The sequence below is a fragment of the Pleuronectes platessa genome, chromosome 13 (genome assembly GCF_947347685.1).
Source record: "Pleuronectes platessa chromosome 13, fPlePla1.1, whole genome shotgun sequence".
NCBI classification, from domain to species: domain Eukaryota; kingdom Metazoa; phylum Chordata; class Actinopteri; order Pleuronectiformes; family Pleuronectidae; genus Pleuronectes; species Pleuronectes platessa.
Window position 1 is genome coordinate 22,842,068 of NC_070638.1, and position 27,432 is coordinate 22,869,499.

At 39.8% G+C, this 27,432-nt stretch overlaps 3 protein-coding genes across 3 annotated transcripts; 1 reads left to right on the forward strand and 2 right to left on the reverse strand.

Annotated features, from left to right (window-relative positions):
- Positions 1-1,379: 1,379 nt before the first annotated feature.
- On the forward strand, positions 1,380-11,642 carry bpnt2 (3'(2'), 5'-bisphosphate nucleotidase 2). Its single transcript, XM_053437533.1, has 8 exons — positions 1,380-2,001; positions 2,414-2,486; positions 3,371-3,517; positions 4,810-4,969; positions 7,003-7,098; positions 7,217-7,378; positions 7,725-7,859; positions 9,281-11,642. Exons 1-8 carry the CDS (start codon positions 1,883-1,885, stop codon positions 9,421-9,423), a joined length of 1,035 nt encoding a protein of 344 aa, XP_053293508.1. The 5' UTR covers positions 1,380-1,882; the 3' UTR covers positions 9,424-11,642.
- Positions 11,643-12,048: 406 nt separating this feature from the next.
- ankrd45 (ankyrin repeat domain 45) lies at positions 12,049-16,132 on the reverse strand. The gene is made up of 5 exons (XM_053437534.1): positions 15,864-16,132; positions 14,457-14,624; positions 14,275-14,360; positions 13,253-13,385; positions 12,049-12,958 (listed from the first exon to the last, which is right to left on the reverse strand). The coding sequence occupies exons 1-5, from the start codon at positions 16,096-16,098 to the stop codon at positions 12,924-12,926; spliced, it is 657 nt and encodes a 218-aa protein (XP_053293509.1). The 5' UTR covers positions 16,099-16,132; the 3' UTR covers positions 12,049-12,923.
- A 1,033-nt stretch (positions 16,133-17,165) lies between these two features.
- On the reverse strand, positions 17,166-18,998 carry tmem70 (transmembrane protein 70). Its single transcript, XM_053438092.1, has 3 exons — positions 18,744-18,998; positions 18,154-18,253; positions 17,166-17,806 (listed from the first exon to the last, which is right to left on the reverse strand). The coding sequence occupies exons 1-3, from the start codon at positions 18,918-18,920 to the stop codon at positions 17,361-17,363; spliced, it is 723 nt and encodes a 240-aa protein (XP_053294067.1). The 5' UTR covers positions 18,921-18,998; the 3' UTR covers positions 17,166-17,360.
- Between the last annotated feature and the right edge of the window lie 8,434 nt (positions 18,999-27,432).

A 27,432-nucleotide genomic window follows, 5' to 3' on the forward strand; every position in this document is an offset into this window, starting at 1 on the left:
GAATGATGAGCTAATGAACATGTTCACAATGAGCAATGTCTTTTTTGTTTTACGACCCCTCAATTTTTCCAACTGTCCAGCTACCTCGAGTTTCAGCTCATCCAGCAGCTAAACACACTTGGAAATCCAAATGTGAATGAGACACTGCTGCAGAAGTTCACATGACTGTTACCCTAGTTCTTTACTTTTGTTTAACCTTGTGTCCAGTTCAACCGAAGCAGCTCAATGAGATTTAATTCTAGACACTGTGCTACTCCTCTTCATGTGAAGGCTTCATCTGATTTATTATCAAACAGCTTTGAAAATGGGGGTGTCCTTAAACTTTTGCCAATCGTAACCATTATGTCCTGTATTTTTGAGATAGACAAATATAAGGTTAAGATTTTTTTACCTTTTTTCTTTTAACGATAACATTTGATATCTTCGTTTTAATTTGGTGTAGACAGTTAACAAAGTTCACCTAGCATATTTCCAGTGTAATAATGTCTACATAATAATGTACTTGGCATAAATAACCCATATTTCGATTGTTAGCTGTGTTTTCAATTTTTTCTTGAAAAAATAAACTAAACTACACCAAAACCATGTATGGATTATCAGACGACTAAGACACAAACCCTCATGCTAAATTTGTCTGGATGTAAAGTGGAAGTAAGTTTAGAATTATTTTAAGAAATAATCATCAATTTTCAAAGTTTCTTTCAAAATTATACAATTGACATATCCTGTAAACCAGGTACTTTTTCGATTCAGAGAGGATTTTTATGTAAATTGGGCGTTTTGCAACAACAAAACTAGGACAAAGTGTCCTTTTTGGCATTACATTTATTTTGGTTGGATTGAGAATATATTTGTAAGAAATGTACTGGTCCAATCATTGTTTTAGTACAATGATTCATTATATTCTTGTCTGATAGCAATGACATTAATTGTCAAATACAGTTTATTTGGAGCCCTTTCATTCTGTATGGGGAATAGCACATTCACGAATGCAACTGGACTAAAAAGAAAGATTGAAATTCCAAATCGATATCAGTCATTATATTGAAACATTCCAAGAATGATTTACTTCTTGTTCCATGGTTTCTTTATGTATAGGCTATAGTTTAGTTATTTTGGTTGAATTTAATAATATGTTTTTATATTTGAATTGAATGTCCTTCATATAATTCAATAATTTATTAACAAATTCTACAAACATTTCGGACATGTGCTCAACACAGAAACTGACATTGCAATCAAATAAAAAGTCCTGTAGAAAAATAAATATTAATCGGAATAATTCAAAAATGAAATAATTCATACACACATTAAGTCAATAAAGTATATTTTCAATAAATAAGAGGAACGCAAAGTCTAACTTGTGACGTCAGCATCGACGTACGGACGTTGACCCGGAAGTGAAGCGATGCAGCTGTGACCTCCGCTGTGTGCATAGGGAGGAGGAAGATGAGGGAACAGAGGAATGGTTGTTCTGCCTCTCTACCTGTGAATACTCGGCTAGGACAGTGAACAGTGACTTTAAGGAGCGGACACATTCACTGGAGCGGAATGTTACTGCAGACATGACACCACTGACACCGGAGGAGGACGACGGACGGAGCTAAGCGGCTCGAATACTTATGATCCCGTGTGTGTGTGTGTGTGTGTGTTAGTGTGTGCGGGCTCTGTGACAGCTCCTGTGTCTTTTCCTAATGACAGTCTACACATTTATCTGAAACCCAGCTGCCGGTGGGAAGCAGCTGTTAGCTCTGTTAGCTCCGTTAGCCGGTGACACGTCAACCTAGCCTTCATCTTCCTCCAGCCGTGCTCTGACGCTCAGCTCCTCTGGACGCGTGTCACTGGGTCTTCAGTGTTTCAACTTCGGAGAGTCTATCGGTCCATGGCTCCGATGGGTATCCGGCTGTCACCGCTTGGTGTCGGGGTGTTTCTCCTTCTGGGAGTCGGTGTCATCTACCACCTGTACGCCGGGGTCATCTCCAACCGCCTGGCTGCTTTCAGGTCAGGCTCTTTTCTTGTTTCTTAACGAGTTCAATCACCCGAGTGAGGAAACAACAACTGTAATGTACACGATCGGGACACGTCACCGTCCTGCTGATCACCTCTTCTATAAAGTCAACATTACGTTTCAGATAGTGTTCTGTCTCTTGTATGTGTTGTAACTCCATATCAGCTACAAAGCATGTGATAAGCTTGTAAATGTCCAGGTATGAGTTTGGCAATTGTCTGACACGTAACAAGTATGATTGTAAGATGCTGAATATCGGCAGAAACATATGAGCTACTTCTTAAAAACTACTGGGGCAGTGTGCTACAGTTTCCTTCTTACTGGTGTCAGTGTCATCACGCTCAGTTAGAGTAAAAGCTGCTTTATAGCCTCACACACTCTTGTTCTGTCCGTCCATCTCTGCAGAGAGAGGAGAAACGTAGATCTGAGGGACCTGCTGGCGATCTCAGTGGAGGCGGCTGTACTTGGTGGCAGAGAGGTAAAACCCTGGATACAATAATTGTTTCTCATAGCCTATAGTACAACTGTATCATACTAAAGAATAATTGAGGAATATTTGTATCACTAGGATTAGAATTAGTTTGCTGTGTGATCTTGTCAGTTCATTATTGGTTGATTATAGGTAATGCAATACATTTAGGGTTGCCAATGTATCAAAAATATTGTCTCATTTCCCTGAGACAACGCAGTAATGTTTTTGTAATCTATTGGCTTCATTGTTACAACTTTTCTAGTTACTTAACTTACTTTAACTAAACTATCTTCTTACATAACTTGCATAACTCCTTTTTTTTAAAGTATAATTAGCAGATAATTTGTGGCAAGGCAGTTAAGTGAAAGGAAAACTTGAGTCACTGTTGCTAAGCACAGATGTCTTGTGTAGGTCACTAAAGGCCATGTCTCCCTGTGCTAATGTTAAACCTTCTATGCAACTCTCTGAACCAACATTTTACACTGTAGTGGATCATTCCAAATATTACTTAAGCTGGGGCTGCCTCCTTTAGAGGATCCTGTCTCAGGAGGAGGTCTTTGTGGGCCGCATAGACCAGGAGTCCCAAACTGAAGTGAGATGGTCTGGTCTACAGAGGCTTTCCATGATCAGCGTCAGCAGCTTGTCCTGCCCTTCTGGCTGTTGACTAGCAACACAGCTAAAGTTGGACACGAAGAGAAAGTTCTAATAGCCATTTACTTTTTTTAAACATGTGTACCATCAACTGTTCAGCCTTGGAGCCATCGATTCCTGACCCCTGAATTGGGACACAGCTTTTGACTACAGCCTCTAAAAAACACACAGCTTTACATCTGGGCTACTTGAGCTGTATAAGATTTAGTAGCATTCAAGGTACATTTCTCCTTCTCCAGGTAAAGAAGGTTCATGAGGAAAAAGGCCTGAAGGAGAGGTCAAAGGGTAAGACGAAGGAGGGAGCCAATGAGCTGCTGACCATGGGTGACCTGCAGTCCCACAGAAAGATGTATAACCTCATAAAGAATACCTTCCCGGAAGTCACGGTGAGTACGAGCACTGGAGCTGTTGTACAAATCCTCTTTTCTTCTCCGTATTAACTGGCTGCTGCAGTGTTCTTGTCGTTTACTGTAGAATGTGGAAACTCCAGAAATACTTGTTTTGAAAAGATGAACGCAAACTGTATAAACTGATCCAACCTGAAATGCAGGACCCTGCTAGAGACTGGTATCGACCACAAAGCTGCCAAAGAACAATTTTTGCAGTGTCCCTCAGTATTTGTTTTTTGTATCTTGAACCATATCCGTAAATCCTTGATGGTTATTCACGACAAAAATTTTAGAATAATTTAGTTTTTTACTGGTCCCGGCTACTCCAGCAACTTTCAGAAGCCCCTTCACAAATTCTCCTGAGTCAGGTTTCAGCATTCAGAAGGAGAATTTGCATCATATCAGCTCACTCACCACGAAACTCACACGTGAGCAGAAATGTTCTTACTGTTCCAAGAAAATAAGGGCGTTCACAACCGCAGATTTTGTTCTCACCACCTTGCGTTTGTGCATGTCCGCTCTCTTTTATAAGCACACTGCCACGCCTCTATTTCTCCATAAAAGGACATGCGTTTGTCATGAAGTTGAAGTTATAAGACAGAAAAATTATTTGACCGCAGAAATTTCAATTGTTTAGGAGGTGGAAGCCACATAAGGAACATCTTCGGAAAACCAGTTTAATGGGAAACAATGAAATAACTTTGAATATCACACAGGTGTAACCAAAACCAAACATTTCCTCCACAAAAGAATCAATTGACTCCAAGTCTGTGTGGTTCTTTCTTTGAAATCAACATTTGCACAGACTTTTCAAACGTTCTGATAATGTGGTGCTGATGTGCAAAATATTACACATTTATTTTCACTATAGTAAAGTATAACTTAACAAGATGCTCTACATTCCTCCTCTTAACCATCCTAACATCTTAGGGTCACAATTGCTTCTCCCTTCAATTGGCCCTAATACTCCTTCATACTCCAAAATTAGAAACGCTGACTGTCTTTGACTTCAACAAAAAAAAATCTTTCTCAATTTTTTAATATATGTATTAATTTGATCCATTTTCAAAATGGAGTGTAATTTTGTTTTATTACTGAACAGTTTTGCAGGGCGGGTTCAACTGCCTTGCAGGGCCTTCATATGGCCTGGAGGGCAGAAGGACCCCACCGATGATTAAGTTTAAATCCAGCTGGAAAAGCCTAGAACATAATGCCTTCCCACAGTCTGAAGTTTAAAATAATCTTGAGGCATAGGACTCATAATTCTGTCTGCATGTGTTTGCTTTCAGGTGAACAGTGAGGAACATGACAGCGTGGTGGATAAGGAAGCAGCCTGGAGCCGGGACATTCCAGCTGACATACTAGACAAGATAGAAGGAGGCAAGGAGGCTTCTTCTGAGAGCGTCACAGTGTGGATCGATCCTTTAGACGCCACACAGGAATATACAGGTTAATATGTCACATCCTCATTTTAATGATCTTTTTGGGGGTCATATTAGACAATAACGTTCCAGCTGTTAGTGTGGTATAAACTGTGAGGTAGTATTTCTCTTTAATAGCTATAATAAGAATGAGAGCTGAGCACAAGTTGAGGTGAAACATTGGGTTTAGATCTGGGTCACAGTTAAAGCTCTAGTCATAGGTACATGTGATAACATTATTGGGTGCACTGGTGGTGTAGGGCCGGGGCTGGGCGATGAAAGGATAGCGATATCGTGATATAACTTTTCCTCGATAGAACTTTTAGACATGTCCCATGTTGATAGAGCTCCGCCCATCCATGTTTTGACAGACAACACGAACAGCCAAAGATGATGAGAACAGCGCTGTGCCAAACAGTGTAGGAGTGCGGAAGCACAGGTGCAAATGTTTGGGCTCAAAGAGGAGGACAACTCTGCATCAATGCAGTGACTGGACATAATGATTCAGGGCATCAGCTACGTTCAAGGCTTTAGTGGGTTTCCACCGCTGAATAACCATAACCGACTGACCTGCTCTCCCTTTACACCTTAACAATAAACACCAGTACTGATCACAAGATATTAGGACACATACAGGAGGTTTAAACCTGCAACACGAGACCTTCAGATGTTTTCAGACAGTCTGAAGGACATCAGAGTTAAAGTGACGGGAACGATCCAGAGTCGTGATACGACATCATCGATTGATAACTATTTTAGAATATAGGACTAGATGGTGAATATCCCATGTGATTATCAGTTCATGTGTAAAGAGAGACAGAGATGAGCAGACGCACACACATACTCCTGCAGATTGTGCAATGAAAAAGCATTCATACATAAGAACATTGTACATACACACAAATGTGCAAAAACATTGTTTTCTGGTTATTTGATTTTTATTGCAATATATATATATCGATATCAACTGATATGGTGCTAGGGAAGCTGGTTCTTAATGGGTTCAGTGTCCAACGACCTGTAAAATGATGAATGGTACCGGTGAGTTAGTGGGTTGGTGAATAAGATTTTGTTGATTGTGGAGCATGAAGTTTTTTGTTGATGGAGGGTGAGTTTTAGCTCCTCCCTCTGCAGCAGGGCGGAGAGGCCACATGGAAACATGGCATCAGGAGTAGTTACTTGAGTTGACGCAAACAATACTTGTTTCTCAAGGTGCAAATAAATACAGTAAAAAAAATCATCATTAATAAAAGTACCTGTGAAACAGTGTCCTGGTTAACGTTACAATAGCCATGTTAGATTATAAAATGTTCTGAAGAAGCTACTCTGAAAGCTGACTTTTTTTTAGCCTAAATGATAGTGACTGTAGAGTTTAATGTCAGAATGTGATTCATTTTATTCAGATTTTTACATTTATTTCAAAGATGACATTGAGTTATATTGTGAATTTGCTTTTCCCATTCTAGAAATAATCATTTTGTAAGAAAAAAATAAATAAAGACTGGACTACACCATCCATAGTTCTGAATCTTCTCAGCAAACCTCAGTGAGCACAACCTTCAGCAGGGAGCTTCCAATTTGCACTTGTTCTATAGTTTAAAATGGATACAGCAGTTCATGAAACTTGTTGCTCATTCTACTTTGGATATTATACTGGATAATTCCACCACAAATGTAAGCTTGCATGTATCTTCCTGTTTGGCCAGCTGGATGCATAACTAGATGACATGGTGCAAATCTTCTTGAACAAAGCCTCCTTCGCTCTAACCGATGAGGTGTTGCCAGACTGGCAGTGCCAAAGTCAGTCTGAACACATTACTGGTACCAACAACACCAAGAACACGGTGCCCTCATATTGAGTTTGGCTGTGGAGGACGATAGAACGATCACCTGCCATTTTAATTCAATGTCACTATCACTATCCTGATTGTTGTGGATATTGACAGGATCTGATGAAACTAGAGTTAACAACTAGATCAATGACATCAGATGTTTTTATTATTATTTTGTATGATTTTTCTTTTCTTTACGATCCTGACTCTGGCTCATCTCTCTCCACAGAGAACCTTGTTCAGTACGTGACCACAATGGTGTGTGTGGCAGTAGATGGTAAACCAGTCATCGGGGTCATACACCAGCCATTCACTGGGTTCACTGGTAAGCATGTGTTCTTCAACACCTTCACTGGGTGGTTACACGTTTCTGGTCGTAGCTAAACGATACGATCTAAGATTTCTCCAATGTTTTTATTTTGTCTGTCAAATCTCTCCCTCAGCCTGGGCGTTTGTGGGTCAGGGATCGAATATGCAACCCCGCTCGTCCTATAGCATCAGCCCTCCAAGTGTGATTGTGTCACGTTCCCACTCTGGACAAGTTAAGAATTACATTCATAATGCTTTTGGAAACAGCACAACAATCACAGAAGCTGGTGGAGCAGGTTAGTCAAAAATTCTTCCATATTTTCAAGTGTTTGACATTTAAATGTATTGCATGTACAGTTTAAGCTTAAATGCTTTTGGATACTATATTTTTTTCCTTCCCAGTAAACAGACACATAGTCTTTACTGTGGACCACAGAAGTCCATTCATTATGACATACACACTTCTTAATGTTTCGGTCTCTAAGGACAGAGGCTAAATCTGTATTTTTATGGTATGATTTTGAAATGGGACATCTGTTACACTCTTATTTTGAAAATGTATCTGGTTTATTTGTCATTAATATCAATTCATGATCTTTTATCTGCTCGCTCTCGCTCTCGCTCTCTCTCTCTCTCTCTCAGGATATAAGGTTCTGGCACTCCTGGAGATGCCTGCAGGTGAAAAGTCCTCTATAGACCAGGCAGATGTTTACGTCCACATCACCTTCATTAAGAAATGGGACATCTGTGCTGGTGCAGCTCTACTGATGGCACTGGGTACTGTAACAGTTCTTATATCCCATTGTGTGGTGTCCTTTTTTATTTCAAATTCTGGTTTTCTTCAAGACTCCTTTTGGTATAGACACACTTTGTTCACTGGACTACATTCCAGAATTTTAAGTTTAAAATTGTAATTGTTCTTCTATAACATTAATGCTCAGAAGCTTCTTCAAGACTGTGTGGGTGTGATGTGATCACATTTGATCGACAGGGCTGGCAACATAAGCAAATTGCCCCCACAGTTGTCATCGGACTTAAATGTTGGTACATCCTGATTGTTGCCTGAAAGTGTGATATTGTTGTCAACTAAGCCCTGCTCATTTTAAATCAGTGAGAAGTAACAAAAACAGCAGTCTCTAATGTCAGGTTCTGTTCAAACTGTGGCAAATATTGGTGGAAATCTTTTTTTTTTTTTCTTACTGCTTATCACTTGTAGGCCCTTGATATTTCTTTGAAGATATGATCACACATCACATGTCATGCACACACAAAAAAAACAGCTCAATGTGTGTCAGTGATACCTCAAAAGTACAAACGGTCTATGAACACGTCTACAACATGTCACTCTGCTGCTCGTTGACCTCCTCTGGCTAACCATAGACCATATTCACACAGTGGACATGGTTCTCTTACATCGCACTTATTACCAGAATGCAATGTCATGCTAACATGACCTGTTGTCTAATGCCATGTAATGAACTATCAAAAACTAACAACCCTAAAGCACAGTTCCATGTCACTCCAGATTTCAACTCTCCATTCTCTTCAGTTGGCTATTTAGTTTGTCAGGTTATGTGTTTATATGACTTGTAAATCAGAGAAGAGCAACATTATGCTGTTCTTATTAGCATCTGAGCTTCCCAGCCTGAGCCTGTTGTCGGAGGAAAATGGCTGCTGTGAAAATAATCTATGGCCAGCAGAATCCCACTGAAGTCACTGATTACAGAGCTCAATCATACAGGCTTATGCTCCTGCTGGTCCAACAGTGACATCCCTGCACACAAGTCAATCACTATCCAGATTGTTCCTTGATGATGGAGCGACCGGCCAAATGCAGGAGCGTCCCCTCTCTACCTTCAAGAGCCTCTTGAAGACTCATCTGGTCTGAGAGCAGCTTCTCTCCTAACACGTCTTACACCCTAATATGTCAAACTACTGTGACACTTTTTTACCTGATCTACTGCATTTTATCTCATTGAACCGATTTAGCATTTAGTCATTACTGAACCTCTTCGACAGTGCTAATGCTTTTGGGTTGTCTTTCAGTTGTAAGTTGCTTTGGATAAAAACATCTTCCAAATGAGTGTTTAGTAATAAGGGCAGTTTTTACATTTTTATTAAATGTGTCTATCATCTCTGTGTTGACTTAAATGTTTGTAGTGCACCGTACTAAGGACAGATCATTACTATGATTGCAGGAGGCCACATGACGACCCTGACGGGAGAGGACATTGACTATAGTGGTGAAGCACTCAACAAAGGAGGACTGGTGGCCAGTGTGGGTGTGGACCATAAGGCTGTTCTGGAGAAACTACCTAGCTGGAACCCTGAGAAGCACTGAAACACACAAACCAAGAGCCAGTGGTTGTGATACGTGGCGGCCCTTTTTCTTTCAACTGGGATTGGCCTGGAAACGTTTAACAATTCTGCACGATTTCATCATCGTGGGTCACCAAACATCTACTTGTCAGCTGATTGGAGTCACTGTCACTCAGCAGGACTGTGGAACTGAAAACTGGAATGGCTCTGACTACACACTACTCCACACATACACACTTGCAGCTAAGAGACATGGTGCATCTTCCTCTTCACATGCTTACACAGTGAACACTGGACATCAATTGCCATCCCAGAATCCCTTTCCTTCATCTTCAGAGGACAACAGGATGACTAATGTGAAGAGTTAAACCGAGGAGCACAATATTGAATACAAAAAACCCTTTGGATTGACAGATGTGTGTTTTTATTATAATTTTATCAAGTCCCATCTTTATCACAAAACAATCACAACATCACCTGTTCATGAATGTGAGTCTGGGATAATGTTTGCAAAAAGGTGAACCTATAACTGTAGGTCCTGAAGAAGAGAAACGTTTTCTGTAGATTATATTATTACACGAGTCATTGCAAAGGCCAGCTTCATCAAGTTACCAAATTTGCTAAAATATAACCAAACAGTTTAATCCCAAATTATTATCTTGGAATCATGAAACAGTCTTTACAGCCTTTATTCGACAATTAAAGGTTTGATGACAACAATGTGCTTTATTACTCTTTCTCCCCTTTTCTACTGCAGTTTCGATCTGATGGTTAAAAGAAAAGAAAACTGCAGCAAAGTCTCATGCAGCTTCAACAAATGCAGTCACTCAAGCCTCCTATACGCTTTTTATGTAGATCAGTAGATGATAACTCTGGAAATGCATCTCTTGACGTTTAAGTCATTCTGGTTTGTGGGTCGAAAATGATATCAGTGTGTGCCATTTATTGTGTCCCCTTCATATCTATCATAGCAGATGCGATGGATCCTTGTGTTGGTTTTGTGCTTTTGTGTGTCACATTATCGTCTACTCTTTCCTTCCACTGCTGCCATGCTGAAGAGATGTAGGGGGCTGATAGGCAAGAAAGACCACACAATACATATTGTGTCGCTGTTTTGTCACAATACAATCAATTTCAATTAAGTCAAATTTAGTTTTCCCATTAGCAATTATTGCCTTTTCAACTGAGGATGATTCAATCTATTTTCAGGTATAACATGATGTTTCCCTAATTCTTCCTGGCTGGTAGTGTGTGCAAGAAAGATGATGATGATAAAGACCAAGTGTTTATTGAAGCCTTTTACGGAGCAGAGGTCTAATAAGTCAGAACAACTTAAAAACAACCAAGTTTGTCTTTGTTGTATTTTATCAAACCACCACCATTACATATCCATTACAAACTGTTTGGTTCGGTTAGACTCTTTCATGTCTTACCTGTCCAGAGACTGGTCCCGCGCACAATGTACAATCTCAGTCACGAAGAGACTTGTGAAATGTTCTGTTCATCATATTCTGTTGGAGTCTGGACTCTGCCCTGTGTTACAGTACATTGTGTACTTGCATGGTTGTGTTCACTTTACACAGCAGGGGAAAAAAGTGACTGGCTCGATCAGTACTGTCTGCCCTGAGTGTGTGTATGTGTTTAAACTGGCACTTGGTTGTGTTACTTTTGCCGTGAACCCATGTGAAATTTAAACTCCCCTCAATTTCTTGAAGATAGAAGTGACTTGTTTCGTGTTCTGTTCTGTCTCAGCACCCTGTGTGTTGTCAATAACCTTGTATAGATGCAAAACAAATGTGTCAAGGGTTAAGAGTTAAATACTCAGATCATGTTCTGCCTGAAGATTATAATCGATGATGATGAGGAGGAGGAGAAGAAGCTGTCACAAAGATAAATACCTGTCTGGATAATGTGGCTCAATTCAAAGAAGCAAGCAGCTTCAGGGTCCCAGGTAGAGCTGTCGGAGTTTGTGTGCTGAGTTTCAGTTTTAAGATTTGAGTGCCTTTAATCTGCACAACATTGTCGATGGAGGACGACATTGGCCACAGCACTCAGCATGGGTTCTTTAGATGTTGCTTTGATAACAATGAGTGATAAACAATTAAATTTGTTACGGTGACATTTAAATAGCACGGTTATTGTTTGAATGGACATTTGAATACTTGGATTGTGCTACACATGTACTGCATGAAAGACATTTTGAAATATAAAAAGATTAAAGGGAACTTTCTGTCTATTTTAGACTATGATGTCTGTCCACAAGTTATTTGGGGGAAGGACTAAAAAAAGTTGGACAAAAGCTTTCATGGCTCCAGAGGGTAACGTCTGACAAATATCTTCAAGTGATGTCATGTGACTAACAATATCATAGAAGTACATCCCAAAAGCTCACCCAGGGTTAAGGTGGGAGGCATAACTGCAGATTTTAAAAGAGAGCAAGATGTGCTGCTATGTCTGGACGTGAAAACTATTGAAAGTTTATCCGTGATAAACATCGGTGGTTGAGGCGTTCAGCAGTGGAGCTGTGAAAGCCACACACTCCTGGCAGAGTCACTTTGTGTTCAGTCATCAGAAACCAGTGACTCGTGGTAACAGGAAGACTTACTGTGTCGAAGAGAATTCATTCTTCAGTAACTCATCAGAATATGTTCAAATATTTTTTTTTAATCTTAGTTAAAAAAAAAACTTGACCAGGAATCAGCTGCAAGTATGATATTTCATTGTGTTCTGCACGGATCCCGAACAAGGACACTTGTAAAGAGACCTCATTAAGGACATTCATTACAATTAGGCAGATTTTTCAGTTCATCTCAGGGATTTGAATCTGAATTTGAAAATGGAAACAAGTGGCCTTTTGGGTATTTGTACATGTATACATTCACTCATTTCTTTGTTTCAAGAGATGTGGTAAGAGAGCACGGAATTTTTTCTTATAGATTAATTTGTATTTTTATAATACGTTAAAATGTTATGCACAAAACCTACACATTTTCGTTTCTCTACATGGTCCATCAACATTGATTCTAAACATAAAGTGGACACGTTTCAGGACTAGTTAACTGTGAAGATAATGTCTAATAATGTTAATAAAAAATAAATGATTGACAAAAGAATGACACCACACATATAATGAAACTACACATCCAAAGGGACCATCATTCAACAATTAGTACTCAGAGAAAAACAGAGATAAAGTACTGATGGTGTTCTTTTGTTAAATATATACAGTTTGTGGAGTAAAACATTAGTGTATATTCCCTGAGTACTTCAACTGGTCTCAATCCCTTTTCTTGAGAATCACAGCAACGAAAAAGTCAGGAAGAGAGTTCACGTCCCCTATTCATTCTATTATCATGACAAGACATGAGCCTCTTTTGGTTTGGGGACAGGTGGTTCCACATGGCGAACATGAGACAGCCATCAGGCGATTACAGGAAGTCCAAAAAAACGTTATTCAAAACGAAGGCGTTTACCTCCAGGTGAGATTCGGAGAAGAGGTGATGTCCTCACAACATCCCTGTTTTAAACCTTTAAAGGTGGTTTATTAGGCATTTGTGCTGCAAAAAGAAATCACATGATTCTTAAGTATAATGCAATTACACACTTTAATCACACTGAGATGTAAACAGAAAGTTAGCAAAGAGTTTTGGTATAAAGAATATAGTTTTGTGAACATATTGCAGTGGTACACATTTACAGTTATCATCATCCACCAGATAAAACAGCTGAATAAACTAATACATTCTGGTTGCGAACTTGCACAAATTCAGTTTAATAGGTGCTACATTAGAGGAGGAAATGTGTGTTCAGAAACTGATTCTGTAAATTACTTTACTAATACTTAAACTGACCTGATAACTTGCTGAGAACAGGTTGCAGAGTGTCCTCTATGTCTGTCCTCTGGGCGATGAAGTCTGACACGGCTGGGTGTTGGACACTCTGGATCCAGTCGGACTTGGCAGAACATGCACGCGTACAGATGTTCTGCGCAGGAATTTAAAGAAGAGTCACGATAAACTGAGACAGAAGAAAAACAGACAATGAAACACTAACATTTCTGTTAATGTGTAAAAGTAAAAGTAAATAGTCGGAATAGGGCGTGGCTTGAATGGAAGGCCATTAATGGAACTTTAGAGTTCAGTTTTGTCATTCACACATTCACCAAGTGTATTTACTTCCAGTAGTGTAGTGAAGTCTACACTGGGAACAAACTTCTGACCCAGTTTAGTAGACAACTCACTCTACCTCCCTACCCCTGAGCCACTCACTAATACTGTATGTATGCAGTGACACGACTACAGTATTTATAATAACTGACCTCATGAATAAACAGACAGACAGACAGACAGGTTTTTCTATTCAATTGTGGTTTCCCACACGATGGCAGTAATGCCACAAATATTATTGTGTTTAACAGCAAAACAGAAAATTACTAGAACTAAGTCATTAGTTAATATAAAATGAATGATATTTGGACTTTTGCCTAAAGTAAAACTAGAATTAACCTTGTCTTTATTTTGAGTGCCCACTCTTCTCTCACCACTGACTACTTGCATGGTGTAATGTGGAAGGACATATATTTCCCTGTGTGTAGCTTTGTCAAGTGTATGATGACGATGAACCTGAGATATTTAATAAAGTCAGAAAAGAAAAGAAGCTACATTCTTCATGTATTTGGTCAACGTGAGAAAGAGTGTTAGAGCAGAGCTGATGCAGGGAGCCATTTGGATGTCAACTGGTACAACTCAGAACTATGGCTTCGAGGGTAAACTCTCAAATGTGGATCCCATTTACAACTTATGAAATGTTAAAATGGCTTAACCAATAAATAATCTTTAATTTCAGTGTTGATCCCAATTAAAGAAATGTTTACCTTCTCTTCCTTTGTGAGGCTCCTCTCTGAGTCTGAAATAATCTTCTTAACAAAGGCTAGATATGACATCAGGTCCTGTTTAGCTTCTGTTTGAAGAAAAACATACGTAGAATTAACAGTTACATACATCTTTACAAATCAAGGGTTGTTGAAGATAACAGCAGAACTGCACCGGCCCCCACCTGCCAGGGTGAGACATTCTACACAGTCTGCCTTGGAGTATCTCCGAGCCAGGTCCACAGGCCTCTCCCCCCTGAAGGTTGTGGCCTGTGTGTCAGCTTCCTGTTCAAGCAGAGTCCTCACTGTCTCCAAGTGACCCCAACAAGCTGCAAGGTGCAGCGATGAATAACCTGAGACACAAAGGCGATCAAACTGAGGCCAGTGCAGGTGGCTAAGGTAAATGGTATATAATATATTTATATCACTGTTTTCCAGTCTTATTGACCCTCAAAGTGTTATATACATTCATGAATCTTCTTTTACACACTGCTGGCACAGTCGCCACATGTTCAGTATCTTCTATCAAGGCCAGTTTGGGATGTGGACTGGAGGGAACTGTGATTAAACCCCCCAAACATAAAGATTTTAAATAGAAATTTCTATCACAAAAACGTATTAAGTGCATGTGGCTCACAAGTTCACTGTCAGATTCTGTGGAAATATTGATTCTGGTTTTCCAGTGATCTGATTGGGAAGACTTCTAGGTCCGAGCAGTAACCATGATGATTAAACCTGGTAAGAATTAAACAAGCTTTGTAGGACTAAAAAACAAAACAAAGTTAAACGTGAAGTTTTGTCGATAACCACCGCTCCATAGTACAGGCCCTGCAGTGGGACCGTTGTAATCAGTAACATAAATTAAGTAATTGTTTGAATTGTAAAGTGAATGCATTATAACCTGATTTACAGTCACATTCAACCGTACAGTGAGTGACATCCACCTGGTGCTGATGGATAAAATGGATTCATGGCTGATACACTGTGTGGAGGAGAAGTGTATCACATCTGATCATAGCAGCCATGCGTGTGCTGTACATTCTACTGAGAGAATGTTAGCGCAGAAATGAAATTGAACAGCCGCTGTGACATGGGCATTAATTCTGCATATACATTTTTCCAGTATACACACAAATGTATGTATGAAACAGACATATAAATATATTGTGTGTTCATACATACATGTGTGTCTGAATTAATTTCTAAATAATTTAACTTAGTCTTGATTGAAAAAAGCTAAGTTTAGAAGAGGTTTGGCTAACACATTACAGTGGAAAAAGGATCAAATTAGCCAGAGCTATTGAACTTGAAATGCTATATTTAATCTCCAGTTAGCATTGCAGTCAACCTGATTAAACCTGAACAGTTATGAAGGCCAAAGGAATGACACAAATAAATGTAGAAATACTTAAATGAATACATTTAGAAAACGTAAATTAATATAGGTAGAAATAAATGAACAAATTAATCGATGCATGTAAAAATTCTGAAATAAATAAATATCTCAATAATATATCAAATTTTGTCCTTTATAAGCAGAAGCCTACTTCATATAATTCCATATGATATAACTAAGTGTACCCAGGTCTCACCTCTCTCAGTCTGCTCGTTGACCTGAGCTCCTCCTCTCACCAGCACTCGGACGATGTCGCTCTTTCCCAACATGGCGGCGGTTAACAGAGCACTTCTCCCAAACTCGTCCTTCTTACTGAAATAATCTTTTTCCTGCGACTCGTCCGCGACACACTCAGCTTGTAAATGCTGCTTGATAGTGTCCAGGTCTCCAGACACCACACATTTAAATATTTCTTCCTGAACAGACGCCATGTTGTCACTCACTTGTGTTAGCTTGGAGCCAGACAGGAAGCTGCTGTTGTCATGGTGACAGCGTCATCCAATCTCTAACCGGAGGTTTGTTTCTTTAGCTGTTTTACTTTAACATGATCCACTGGGACGATTATTAGAGAACAAACGCCACAGCTTAGTTTGCCACAGTTTAATTGAGTTTTATAAATTTAATCTTTTACTGTAATAATCGTTCTCAGGGGTTGGAGCATTGCTTCCTCTCCCTCCCACCTCAGTGAAACCATCAGAGATATGAACTTACTTCATCATTAATGTCGGTGGTGTCTCCTCGTGAACATCTTCCCCCGCAGCTTTACTGTAAAATGACTTTAGGAGGGTATTTACTTTATAACGCTGCTGGGGCTCGTTTGCATCAGGATCCCTGCTTTGTCTCACCTGTCACAGCTGTAGTTTCTCTGTTTGTGTGCTCGACTCAGCCTCCTTCTGAAATCATTGGGCTAAGTTACAGGCATAAGTTATGTTATCAGAAAAAATACGTTTTTTAAAACTCAAAATGAACATGTGCTGTTTTGAGTAAGTATTTACAGTAACTCAAATGAAACAGTTTTCCATTATATTCTTTCAGCTATCCATGATTCTAATGTAGGATCATTTCTGGATCAGATTAATTAAACGTTGATTAAAAATGTATCTCAGAAAAAAAACTTTGAAATGATGGTGTGCAGTTTGTATAGAAAATACAAAAATAACCATATGCTTCATATTCATCCTGTTTTTAATGCTAATGACGAAAGTGAAAACTTCAGCCTGTAGACAATAATGCTTAGATAGAATTAATATGGTTTGTATTATATTTATCGTGTTTAATGTTCCTTAAATGTTTCTGAAGAGGCTTTGTCAATTCAAACCCATCATCCTACCCCTCCATTGGCATAGTGGTGAGTAGATAATGAGTGAACTTTCATTTTTGGGTGAACTATCCCTTGAACATATGTACAAATCCAAATAAATTTGTAATAATGTTACACAGTTTTATATTTTGGGTCAATAAAAGAAAACTGTGTCATCCCAAATAACAGGTCATGATAATCAAGTTATAATTTATTTCCATGAAACACCCATCAATATATTGACAAAAAATGAAATGAAATCAAGTTGAGAGATTACTTCAATTGTCAAGTCTTCAGTAGATGTTCCATCCTGGTAGAAACTGAGTGTGTGTATTGTGCAGTTCAGAGTTTGGGATGTAATTCATACGCTAACACCTGTTTGCCTTCAGTCTCTCAGCTCTTATCGGGTCTGTCCATGTCATCTGTGTCGAAGCTGAAGGGTTTATCGTAGCCCATCAGATGATTGTAGTTGTGTGGGACGGGGAACAGGTCTGGGTTTACCAGCATCCCCGTGTTGTCGACGTAGAAGGTGGTGAACATCTTGCTGACGTCCGGGATCTTGACCTGGCTCTGGTGAAACGTGTACTTTTTTTCTGTGAGGAAGACACTGTAGGTGACGGCAGTATAGGTGTCTTTGTCTGGGTTGTGATAGAGACGGACCACGTAGCCCTTGGTGATGAAGTGGAGGAAGACGGGGGTGAGGAAGGTGAAGAAGCCGATCATGCCACAGAAAGCGGCCTGCAGGGCGAAGCTCTGGACGCCGAGTCCGGTCTTCAGGAGGATATGGGGCATGAGGAAGAGGCTGGTCCCGCTGGTGCTATAGGAGAACATCTTCACTCCTGACAGAGAGAGAAGATTCAGAGAGTTGCTATAGATACACTTCTCCACACACTGTATTCATCAGCCATTAGCACCAGGTGGATGTCACTCACTCTAGAATTAAGTGTGAGTCTAAATTAGGTTATAACCCATTTAAAACAGTCACTTAATGTATGTCCACTCTGTCTGTTGAAAAATGTCTCAGGTTGTTGAGGAATCTTAACAGGACGTCATCCTCCCAGATAAATAACCAATAAATAAATAATCTTCTTCTAGAGTTTAGACCTAATTACAAAAATAGGCAGATAAAGAGAAAAGAGACGACGACGATAATCAAGTGTTTTTTTCCCTTTCAGATGTAACTTACCTCTCACAGCGGTGCCCAGGGTGCCAGTGTAAATGAGGTCCCCATCCTCGGAGTGTGTGTGCACAGAGAGAGAACGGCTGGATGGACACAGAGACCGCACCTGCCACAAAGAAAAAGAGGACCCACATGAAATAAGCTGTCTTTGGCACAGACTGGCATGTGATGTGCTGTGGTGAGCGGCCGCACCATCAATTATTGGCACTGATGAAGAACTCCAGATAAATGCAGAAATATTCTCGCATGTTTACATGAGTAAATAACAGTTTCCTCAGCAAATTACTCCTGCAGGTCATTTATTGTCCCAGTGTAACCTGCATACTGGTTAACTAGAGGACGTAATCTTTGTACAGAATGTCTGGTTATTTTACTGTCACATATCTGTAATGTGCCCAGTCTGCGGTCACTGTTGAGGTGAGATAATCGAGCAGACATCCCATCAGGCATGAGCAGTCAATTCCAGTCAGACCGATCTGAGCGGCTAGTGCTAACTAAGCTAATCTAAGCTGTTTGCCTTCGCCGTGGAAAGATGTCCGGTGAAGCATTAGTTAAATGGGTTCACTGTGTGTGATGGACCGTCCACACTGAAATACCTTGTTGTTTAGGCTGAGGAACGACCTTCTGACAACATGTAGCTGTTTCCGGCTAACTTCTCCGATTAAAGAGCCGGGACACAGCGGCCCGTGCTGTCCGGCCGAGACCAGAGTGTAACGGAGCGAAGCAGAGACGAGACAGGGTCGGAGCCTCCGCAGGACACCCATAGAAAACATTATTCTTCAGTTCACGACCCAAACTGATCCATTGACTTTCTAAATCCACACACGCCGGAGAACACTTCTTTGTCGATAGTACAGTGCAGCAAGAGAGGCGTGTGTCGCCACCTGCTGGACAGGATGGTCCCGAAAAGGACAGAATTGCAGAGGATGCTGCGTGTTTAAAGTCAGTCTTGCCAGCATCCACCCATTTTTTACGTAGTGCAGAGAGGGGCTGTCAGGAAGGTCTTGCTGTGTTAGACGGGAGCTAAAAAAATAAGTTAAAGTTGCATCCAATTACTGTAAATCAGGAAACATGGAGACAGTGAGTGTGATGTCAGATGTCAGATGTTGGTGTTACATTTACAGAGACCTTATTTTCCTGAGCCCTAAGTCTTAATACATCCGTGATTCCTACAGGCTTAAACCCACTTGGTTTGAAGTGGCCTGATGTCTCGCTGTTCTTATAAAGTTTCTCCTCTAATACCCCGAGTCACTTCTACACGGTCAGGCAGGTTTATAATGGAGATCTAGAGCCTATTAATGCTCCAACAAAGAACAGGAGTGTGTGTCTTGCCTCAGTGACAAAGTGCACAGCTTAATTTGCAGTTGATTGGATATTTATTGTCTTTGTTTGATCAACAGCAACATCCACAGCTCTGGGATCAGACTGACAGCTGTTTGAGTAAACTCTCAGTATAATATAGTAACGTGTGAAAGCCCTCCTCGAGCAAGGGTGTTTTGGTAATAGCAGAAATCATAGAATGACCCCAGGAACATTCTATGATCCTGGGGTCCACTACAGTGACAGTAGGGTCCTGAAATTCAAACTGAAAGGTAAACCTAAATCCAGAAAACTCTTTATTTGCAGCTGTAGCTGAGGGGTAGAGTGGTTGTCCTCCAGCCTGAAGGTCGGCAGTTCGATTCCCAGTCTGACCCATCTGCATGCCGAAGTGTCCTTGGGCAAGATGCTGAACCCTAAATGCCCCCCCCCCCCCCCCCCATAGAATAACAAAGTGCTGCGAATAGATGCACTTTATGAATGTGTGGGTGAATGGGTAGATGTCAAATCTGTACTGTAAAGCGCTTTAGTGGTCATCAAGACTTTATAAATACAAAACCATTTACCATTTACCATGAACATGTACAGTGCAAATAAAAAAGGAAATACAATCCGAAATATGTACAAAATGTACAAAGGCAGATTCTAAATCAAACAAGATGGAAAAAGCTAAGCTAACTCCAACAGGTAAACAACTGACACCTCAACATCTGCTGCTCACAATACAGTGGAGGACCTTCCAGTTCATGGGATATTCAACATCTTGTCCTAATTTCGCAAAGAAATCATACTCAAATAAAGTGATTAAATATTAGTTGATCATAAGTTGACAAGAATGAATGAATTATGAATTTCTAAAGCTGCTGGTTGGGACCACAGCCCAAGTGGTGATACAATTTATACTAGGTCTGTATCATTGCAGCTGACTTTAAACTAAGTATATCACGTCAGTTATCGCAGTGGCTGTGACAGGTCCTTCTGTTAAATAAAAATATCTTGGTTTGGCTACATAAGTGCTGGAACTGGGAGATAATGGGGCTGCAAAACCAAGTATTGACGACACACTGCCACTTCAAGTTGTTCCATATCCACACAAGTGAAGTATATCCACTCATCCAGCAGATGGCAGCATATTACTAAGATTCCTCTTAGAGTGGATACTGACTCAGAAGTCTCATCAGGCTGCAAACCCTCAGATAGATAAGGGCAGTAGTCCCTGCACTGCATATACTTTATACTGCACGAGTGATGTATGTTGTTATGCCACAAACAAAACATGTAGTCATTTCAACCACTTTTCTTGGACATTTCAAACAGTCCATTTATCACCAGAGCTATACACAGAAACAGTCCCGGTAACTGGTGAAGGACATAGAGAACCAAGATCTATGTTGCCTATGTGCTGAGACTATATGATAACTTCATAATTTTGTCGAGCCAAAAAATTCATCTGTGCTTAGCAATCAAAACTTAAACGTTTACTGCTCTAGCACATATTGAATATGTAAGACTGCCTGCATCTGCCTGAGTGCATTTCTAGTTTCCTAGTATTGATTAAACAGTCTCATAAAAGTTGAATGGGTTGTAGCTCAACTTCAGATATATATAAAGTGAACAACAAATTTATATATTTAAGTCCGATCATTTAACAGCAACGATCTGTATCGTCATTACTGTTAAATGATCATGAGGGGGATGAATTTTTCTCCAATAAAAGAGAATACTCTAAAATAATAGAGAAACATTTCCTGCAGGGTGGTCCCTCCTCACTGAACACCTATTAGTTCACAGTAATAGTGAATGAAATTTCTATTCAGCTAGAGTACCGGGAGAAAACCCACACAGACATGCAAACTTCACACAGAAAGACTACAGCCAAACTGGGATTCAAACCAGGAACCTTCTTGGAGCAAACTTACATAGTCTAATTTTAAACACACACACACGTTTCCATTGGAGCTTTGAGAACCAGAGAAGAAAATAAGCCAGAATTCCTGAATCTGGTTCAACTGGTAAAACTGCAAACACTTGTCTGTTTGGTCGGCGTAACACCAATGACTCAAACGTTCTGTACTCTAACCCAAGCTTGTTTACAACGCTCTGAGCATTTAAAGAGTCATTTTAACAGTAGTAGGTCAGCGTTGCACGTGTTGTCAAACTGACAAAGCTGTCTGTCTGTGTCTGTATGCCTGCAGCCTCTCTCTCACTACACAAACAACATTCATTCTTTTTCAAGATTTTTTTTTGCATGTGTTGTGTTGCTGCTCCATCTGTTTGTTGCGAAAAAAAAACTAAAGAAACTATCATGTACCTGAGGACCTATGGCTTTAGGAGTTAGTAATGAGCTAATTCAATTCAATCCAACTCAATTGTATTTGTAAAGTGGCAAATCAGCATCAGGAGGTACAGAGCCTCGACCACGAGAAGGTACTTAGTTCAATCTCCACCTCCTCCAGTCTGCATTCCTTGGTCAAGATACTGAACCAAGAATTTCTGCGCCAGCAATGTATGAATGGTGTGAGATAGAAAAGAGAGATATAAACTATCCAAGCTCTGTATGAATGTGAGTGAGAATATGTGAATTTGACTTGTACTGTAAAGTGCTTCTAGTGGTCGATAAGACTGGAAAACTTTATAAATACAGACATTTAAAATATAAATCATGTTTTCCAAAATATTTTATAAGTACAATTTTAAGTATATAGTATAACATTTTTTTTTTTAGGAATGAGGAGTAACTATATAAATAAAGGTTTATTATGCAACAGAAGGTTTTGATTTCTGTTGACGGTATACATATTGGGAACACTCTGGCCAACCACTGGTGCAGTGTTCAGCCCTTTTGGAAGAAGGTTCCCAGTTCAAATCCCAGTGGGACCATGGTCATCCTGTGTGAAGTTTGCATGTTCTCATCGTGTTCCCACGGGTTTTCTCCATGATGGTCAATAGGGTTGAATGGTGCATTAAGATCAAACAGAACTTAACACTGTTGATATCTTGCATTAATGATTATTTAATAAAAATTAGCTGTAGATCATGTCACAACAATAAAGTTAATGCTTTTCTCCATGATACAATGTTATTTTCTTATTGAAGTGTTGATGAAGTAGTTTTCTTACTTCTTCATTTCTTACTTCTTCGATGTTCTTCGTCAACTTATATGATATCTTAAATATGGGGTATAACTTTCATTAGATGAACACCAAGTACACCAACACCCACACATTATTCTAATGCTTAACTCGGTTCACATCCTTTTTGGAGATATTGTGTGAACACCCATAATGCAGTTTAATATCAGGGGTAGCGTGGATTGGTCCAGTGTATATTTGACCAGTAGGAACCTGTCAACCATTGAAGCTGCAGAGGCTTTTCCAGTTCAGACAGATATTTCTCAACAGCATGTCCAGCTGTGACAGTCTGTCTGTCACACACACACACACACACACACACACACACACACACACACACACACACACACACACACACAAACAGCGACATGAGTCAAAGGTTATACTTAATGTGTACACCTGTTGATATAGGAAAGTGCTTTATTAACCACAACTTCCTCCCATTCCACTGACACGTGACCTTAATGACGCAATAACATGTTTTGAATACACCGTTTATCAAGATAACGCTCTTCCACGTGCACTACACGCCTGCTAGAATGACAGCTTTCCTTACCATTGTCTGATCATGAACCCACAGGCCACTGTGAGATAGTTCTGGACCGCATCAAAGCCTCACCATGTATGTGCTTTAAGAAAAGTAAGTGAGCAAAGAAGCCACGTTATAAGTGTCTCATAATGCAAATACACAGCAGGTGTCATGTCAGTAGATTAATATTATCAAACAGATACGATTAAAGAATTGTAATGGAAAATTCCACGGATCAATTTCTTACTACTGTGATGAATGTCTTCCTGCTGTTTTGACTGTTTTCTTTGCACTTAGCAGATGCAACCTCAAAGTTCATGCCCATACTTTGTAATTTCCCCTCCTGTTGACCTTTATCGTTGCTTCCTCTCACTGTAGAAGTGATTATATGCTTCCTCAATTACAAGGAAAGTATGACTAAACTATTGTGACTTCATCGCCATGCATGGGTCCCACAAACACAGGCCATGTCATTCCAAAAAAGCATAACCCTGCATAACATTAAAAACATGGTTACGAGCATCTGTGACAGATAGGGTTAATTCATGGCAAATTCATTCGGCTTCCTTGGTTCTGAATGTCCTGGTGTGGTTGACTCACACTGTTATGTCACAGTGAGACATACAAATCTTGAACTGAATAGACCATTGTTACTGTTATCAGTCAAATGTCTGCTGTAGAAATTGATACCACCATTTTTGCATAAAACAAAAAAAGAGGAAACAACATTAGTATCTCCACAGTGAAATGAATGCATTACATAGACATGTCTGTGCAGTTGGCCTTGGCTGGAAAACTGAGTTTGTCATCTGCCACAAATAGCACCGTTGTCACTTTCATTAATTCGTTGTGCCTTACTCTGCATGGTTCCTATTACTGTGGACTCAGCTGCACTGCAGAGGTTACTGCAGGGTAATGGGGTTATTTAAGGGTAAAGAGGCTCACATTTAATGGCCTAATACTTAACATTAATGTAATAATTCATTAATATTCTTATATCATATTTCAAATCAATAATAAAAACAATCATATTTTGGTAAATACTTAAAAACAATGAATGCTGAGAAAGCACATTTAATCCTCTATACTGAGGCACACTTACTTCTTAAATATACATATGACGTTTTAGGGATCATTTATCATTTAACCTCAAACAAAGAACGTTTGGAGGAAGAATTAAACAAACATTGATCAGTGTATATCCATCGCCTGATTTGAGAGAGTCCATCCTGACCATCAGTTATGTGACCTCAAACTTATTTTCTAGTTTTTATCAAACTTACCACAACACTAAAACCACCTTTCTATTAATAATGTTATGATTGGTGTTTGTGGCATATCCCCTAGACAGCTGTATGCTTATCAGAAAATCTATGTGCATATACAATCCCTGACAAAAGTCTTGTCGCTTTGGTACAAGTTGACCTTAAGTGCCCCTCTCACCTGTGATCAATTATTGATCAATCAATTAGTGGGTGTGTATAAAAAGAACCCCAGCACACCAGACCTTCACATCAACTGCAACTTGACCTCTGACAACATGCCTAAGATTCACCCTGAGACCAAAGCGTTGATTATCAAGAGGCTGAAGACCAGATCCACTGCTGAGGTGGCTGACACCTTCAATGTGTCCCAGCGTCAAGTGCAAAGAATAAGAAAAAGATTTGAACAGACTGGAGAGGTTTTTGACAAGCCCAGGTCCGGCAGATCCCGTGTCAACCAGGACAGTTTGTAGAATTCTGTCTCCAAATGGCCTCCATGGTCGAATCAGTGCCCAGAAACCAGCACTAAACAAAAGGCAATTAAAAAAACGTGTGGCATTTGCCAAGGCCCACAGCTTGCTAAAGGGATGGACGCTGGAAAAGTGGCAGAAGGTGGATTTCTCAGATGAATCTTCGGTTGAATTACATCACATCGCAGGAGACCTACTGGAGCGCGCATGGATCCGAGATTCACCCAGAAAACAGTTAAGTTTGGTGGCGGAATAATCATGGTCTGGGGTTACATCCAGTATTGGGGTGTGCGAGAGATTTGCAGGGTCGAAGGCAATATCAAGAGCCTAAAATATCAAGAAGTATTAGCTACCTCTTACATTCCCAACCATAAAAGGGGTCAAATTTTGCAGCAGGATGGTGCTCCATCGCATACTTCCATCTCTACATCAAAGTTCCTCAAGGCAAAGAAGATCAAGGTGCTCCAGGACTGGCCATCCCAGTCACCAGACATGAACATCATTGAGCATGTCTGGGGTAGAATGAAAGAGGAAGCATGGAAGACGAAACCAAAGAATCTTGATGAACTCTGGGAGGCATGTAAGACTGCTTTCTTTGCTATTCCTGATGACTTCATCAATAAATTGTATGAATCATTGTCGAACCGCATGGATGCATTCCTTCAAGCTCATGGAAGTCATACAAGAAATTAAATATGGATCTCACAGCACCACTACTTAATTCACTGATGTTATGCAACATATTTTTGTATTTGAAGTAAATTCTTTGTTCAATTTTCACATTACTCTGTGTAGGCGACACAACTTTTTTCTTGCCAAAATATGACCTTTCTGTGTTCATTAAATGATCAATCTTTCTTCAGTGAAGCAAATTTATTTTAGTATATTAAACATAATTTGGGAGGGATTTAGCTTTCATGTGAGCCATTACTAAAACCAATGGATTAATTAAAAGTCAGGTCATAAGCTGTTGTTTCTACAAATGGATAAGACTTTTGTCAGGGACTGTAGCAGCTTTTTACATCTCCGGAAGTTGGGTTAGGGTTACCTGTGACTACGCAGGTCCTCTGCACTTTAATCTACAGCAGGCAATCACTCCAGTCAGATCGATCACCTCCAGAGTGGAAGTCAGTGACTTCCATCTAAAACTTTGGAAGCCCTTAGCCCTACATCTTGCCCTACCCCTTTGTTTTGCACACGGCCAGGGGTAGTGTTGTCCAATCTGCTTGATCTGGGGGTAGTGGCCATCTATTCTTTCAAACACCCATTCAACCGTTGTGTATTCAGGACCACCCGAAAAACAATGGGGTAGATGAAAATTCCAGAATGCTTCACTAACAGAGGAAGCACATCATCATGGCGACCGCTGCGGGTAAAATGCTCATAAATGTTAATATGAAATCTTATAAAATAAACGTGAAAATGTTTTAATCCAGCAGAATATTTGAATCTAATCTGGTAGCAAATTAGTGAGGATAATGAGTAAATCTTACTTTATATAACATGAGCAAGGACATTAAGAAAAACCTTATTATTATTAAGCTTTATATATAGGAAAGTATTTATTACCCACTAATTGCCTTTTCCCATTGTATTAGTTCCCCTCAGCAAACTGGTGTAGACTGCTCCTGGAGATCGAACCACTCTCAAACCTACCCCCCCTCCCCCCATCACTAATTCTCTCACTTTGGGAAGTTTATCTATGATATTGTAAGGTGACCTAAGTTTATACCTTGAGGTAATGTATGTTGTGATTTGGTGCAACATATGCGAAACTGAATGGAATTGAATTGATTAACTCAATGTGCGAATACATTCTCTGTAAATAGAAGTCCTTAGTGAGTTCTCGGAAGTCCTTGAAAGAGTCACATGGTACACAGAGAGCCGTGCAATGTCTTGATTTGGTCATCTATTTGTTCAACATAAACATGTCAACACACAGACACATGCACCAGCACGTTTCGGTTAAACAATAAGCAAATAACCGTCTATGTCATTGGAGTTAGATTATACCTTGTTTTAGCAGGCTGACTGGAAATTTGATGTGTTACTAAGTGTACAAAAGGCTTGGGTGACCACTCACAAATAGCTTGTTCAGAGTCAGCTGTGCATCTTAAATGTCACACGGACGTGTTCAGACGAGCATTCTGTCATTTTTCTGATGCACAAGAATTACCTGTATCTAAATTGATAGTTTTGTGCTCCATGTCCTGGTAAGTGAACCACCAGAAATACAGTGTGCAAAAGTATTTGGCACTTATTGAACAAACTAACCTTATTTAGCTTTCATAGTGATACTGAGAGAGTGGAGATGATACAATACTGGCAAACAATCAGACATGTGTTCAGTGACATCAGTGACAAAGTGGGACAACAAGAGAGAGCAAAGTTCAAGGCTGATAGAAGCTCTTATCATCAACTTAAAGTTGAAGGTCAAGTTTGATAACAGTCATGAACTCATAGACTAAAAAATAACCAATCAATTGGTAATAGAACAGCATGGATGTATCATAGTGATTTGCATGTATTAAATACATCTTGACTCGGATGGTCAATGCTAGAATTTACACATATTG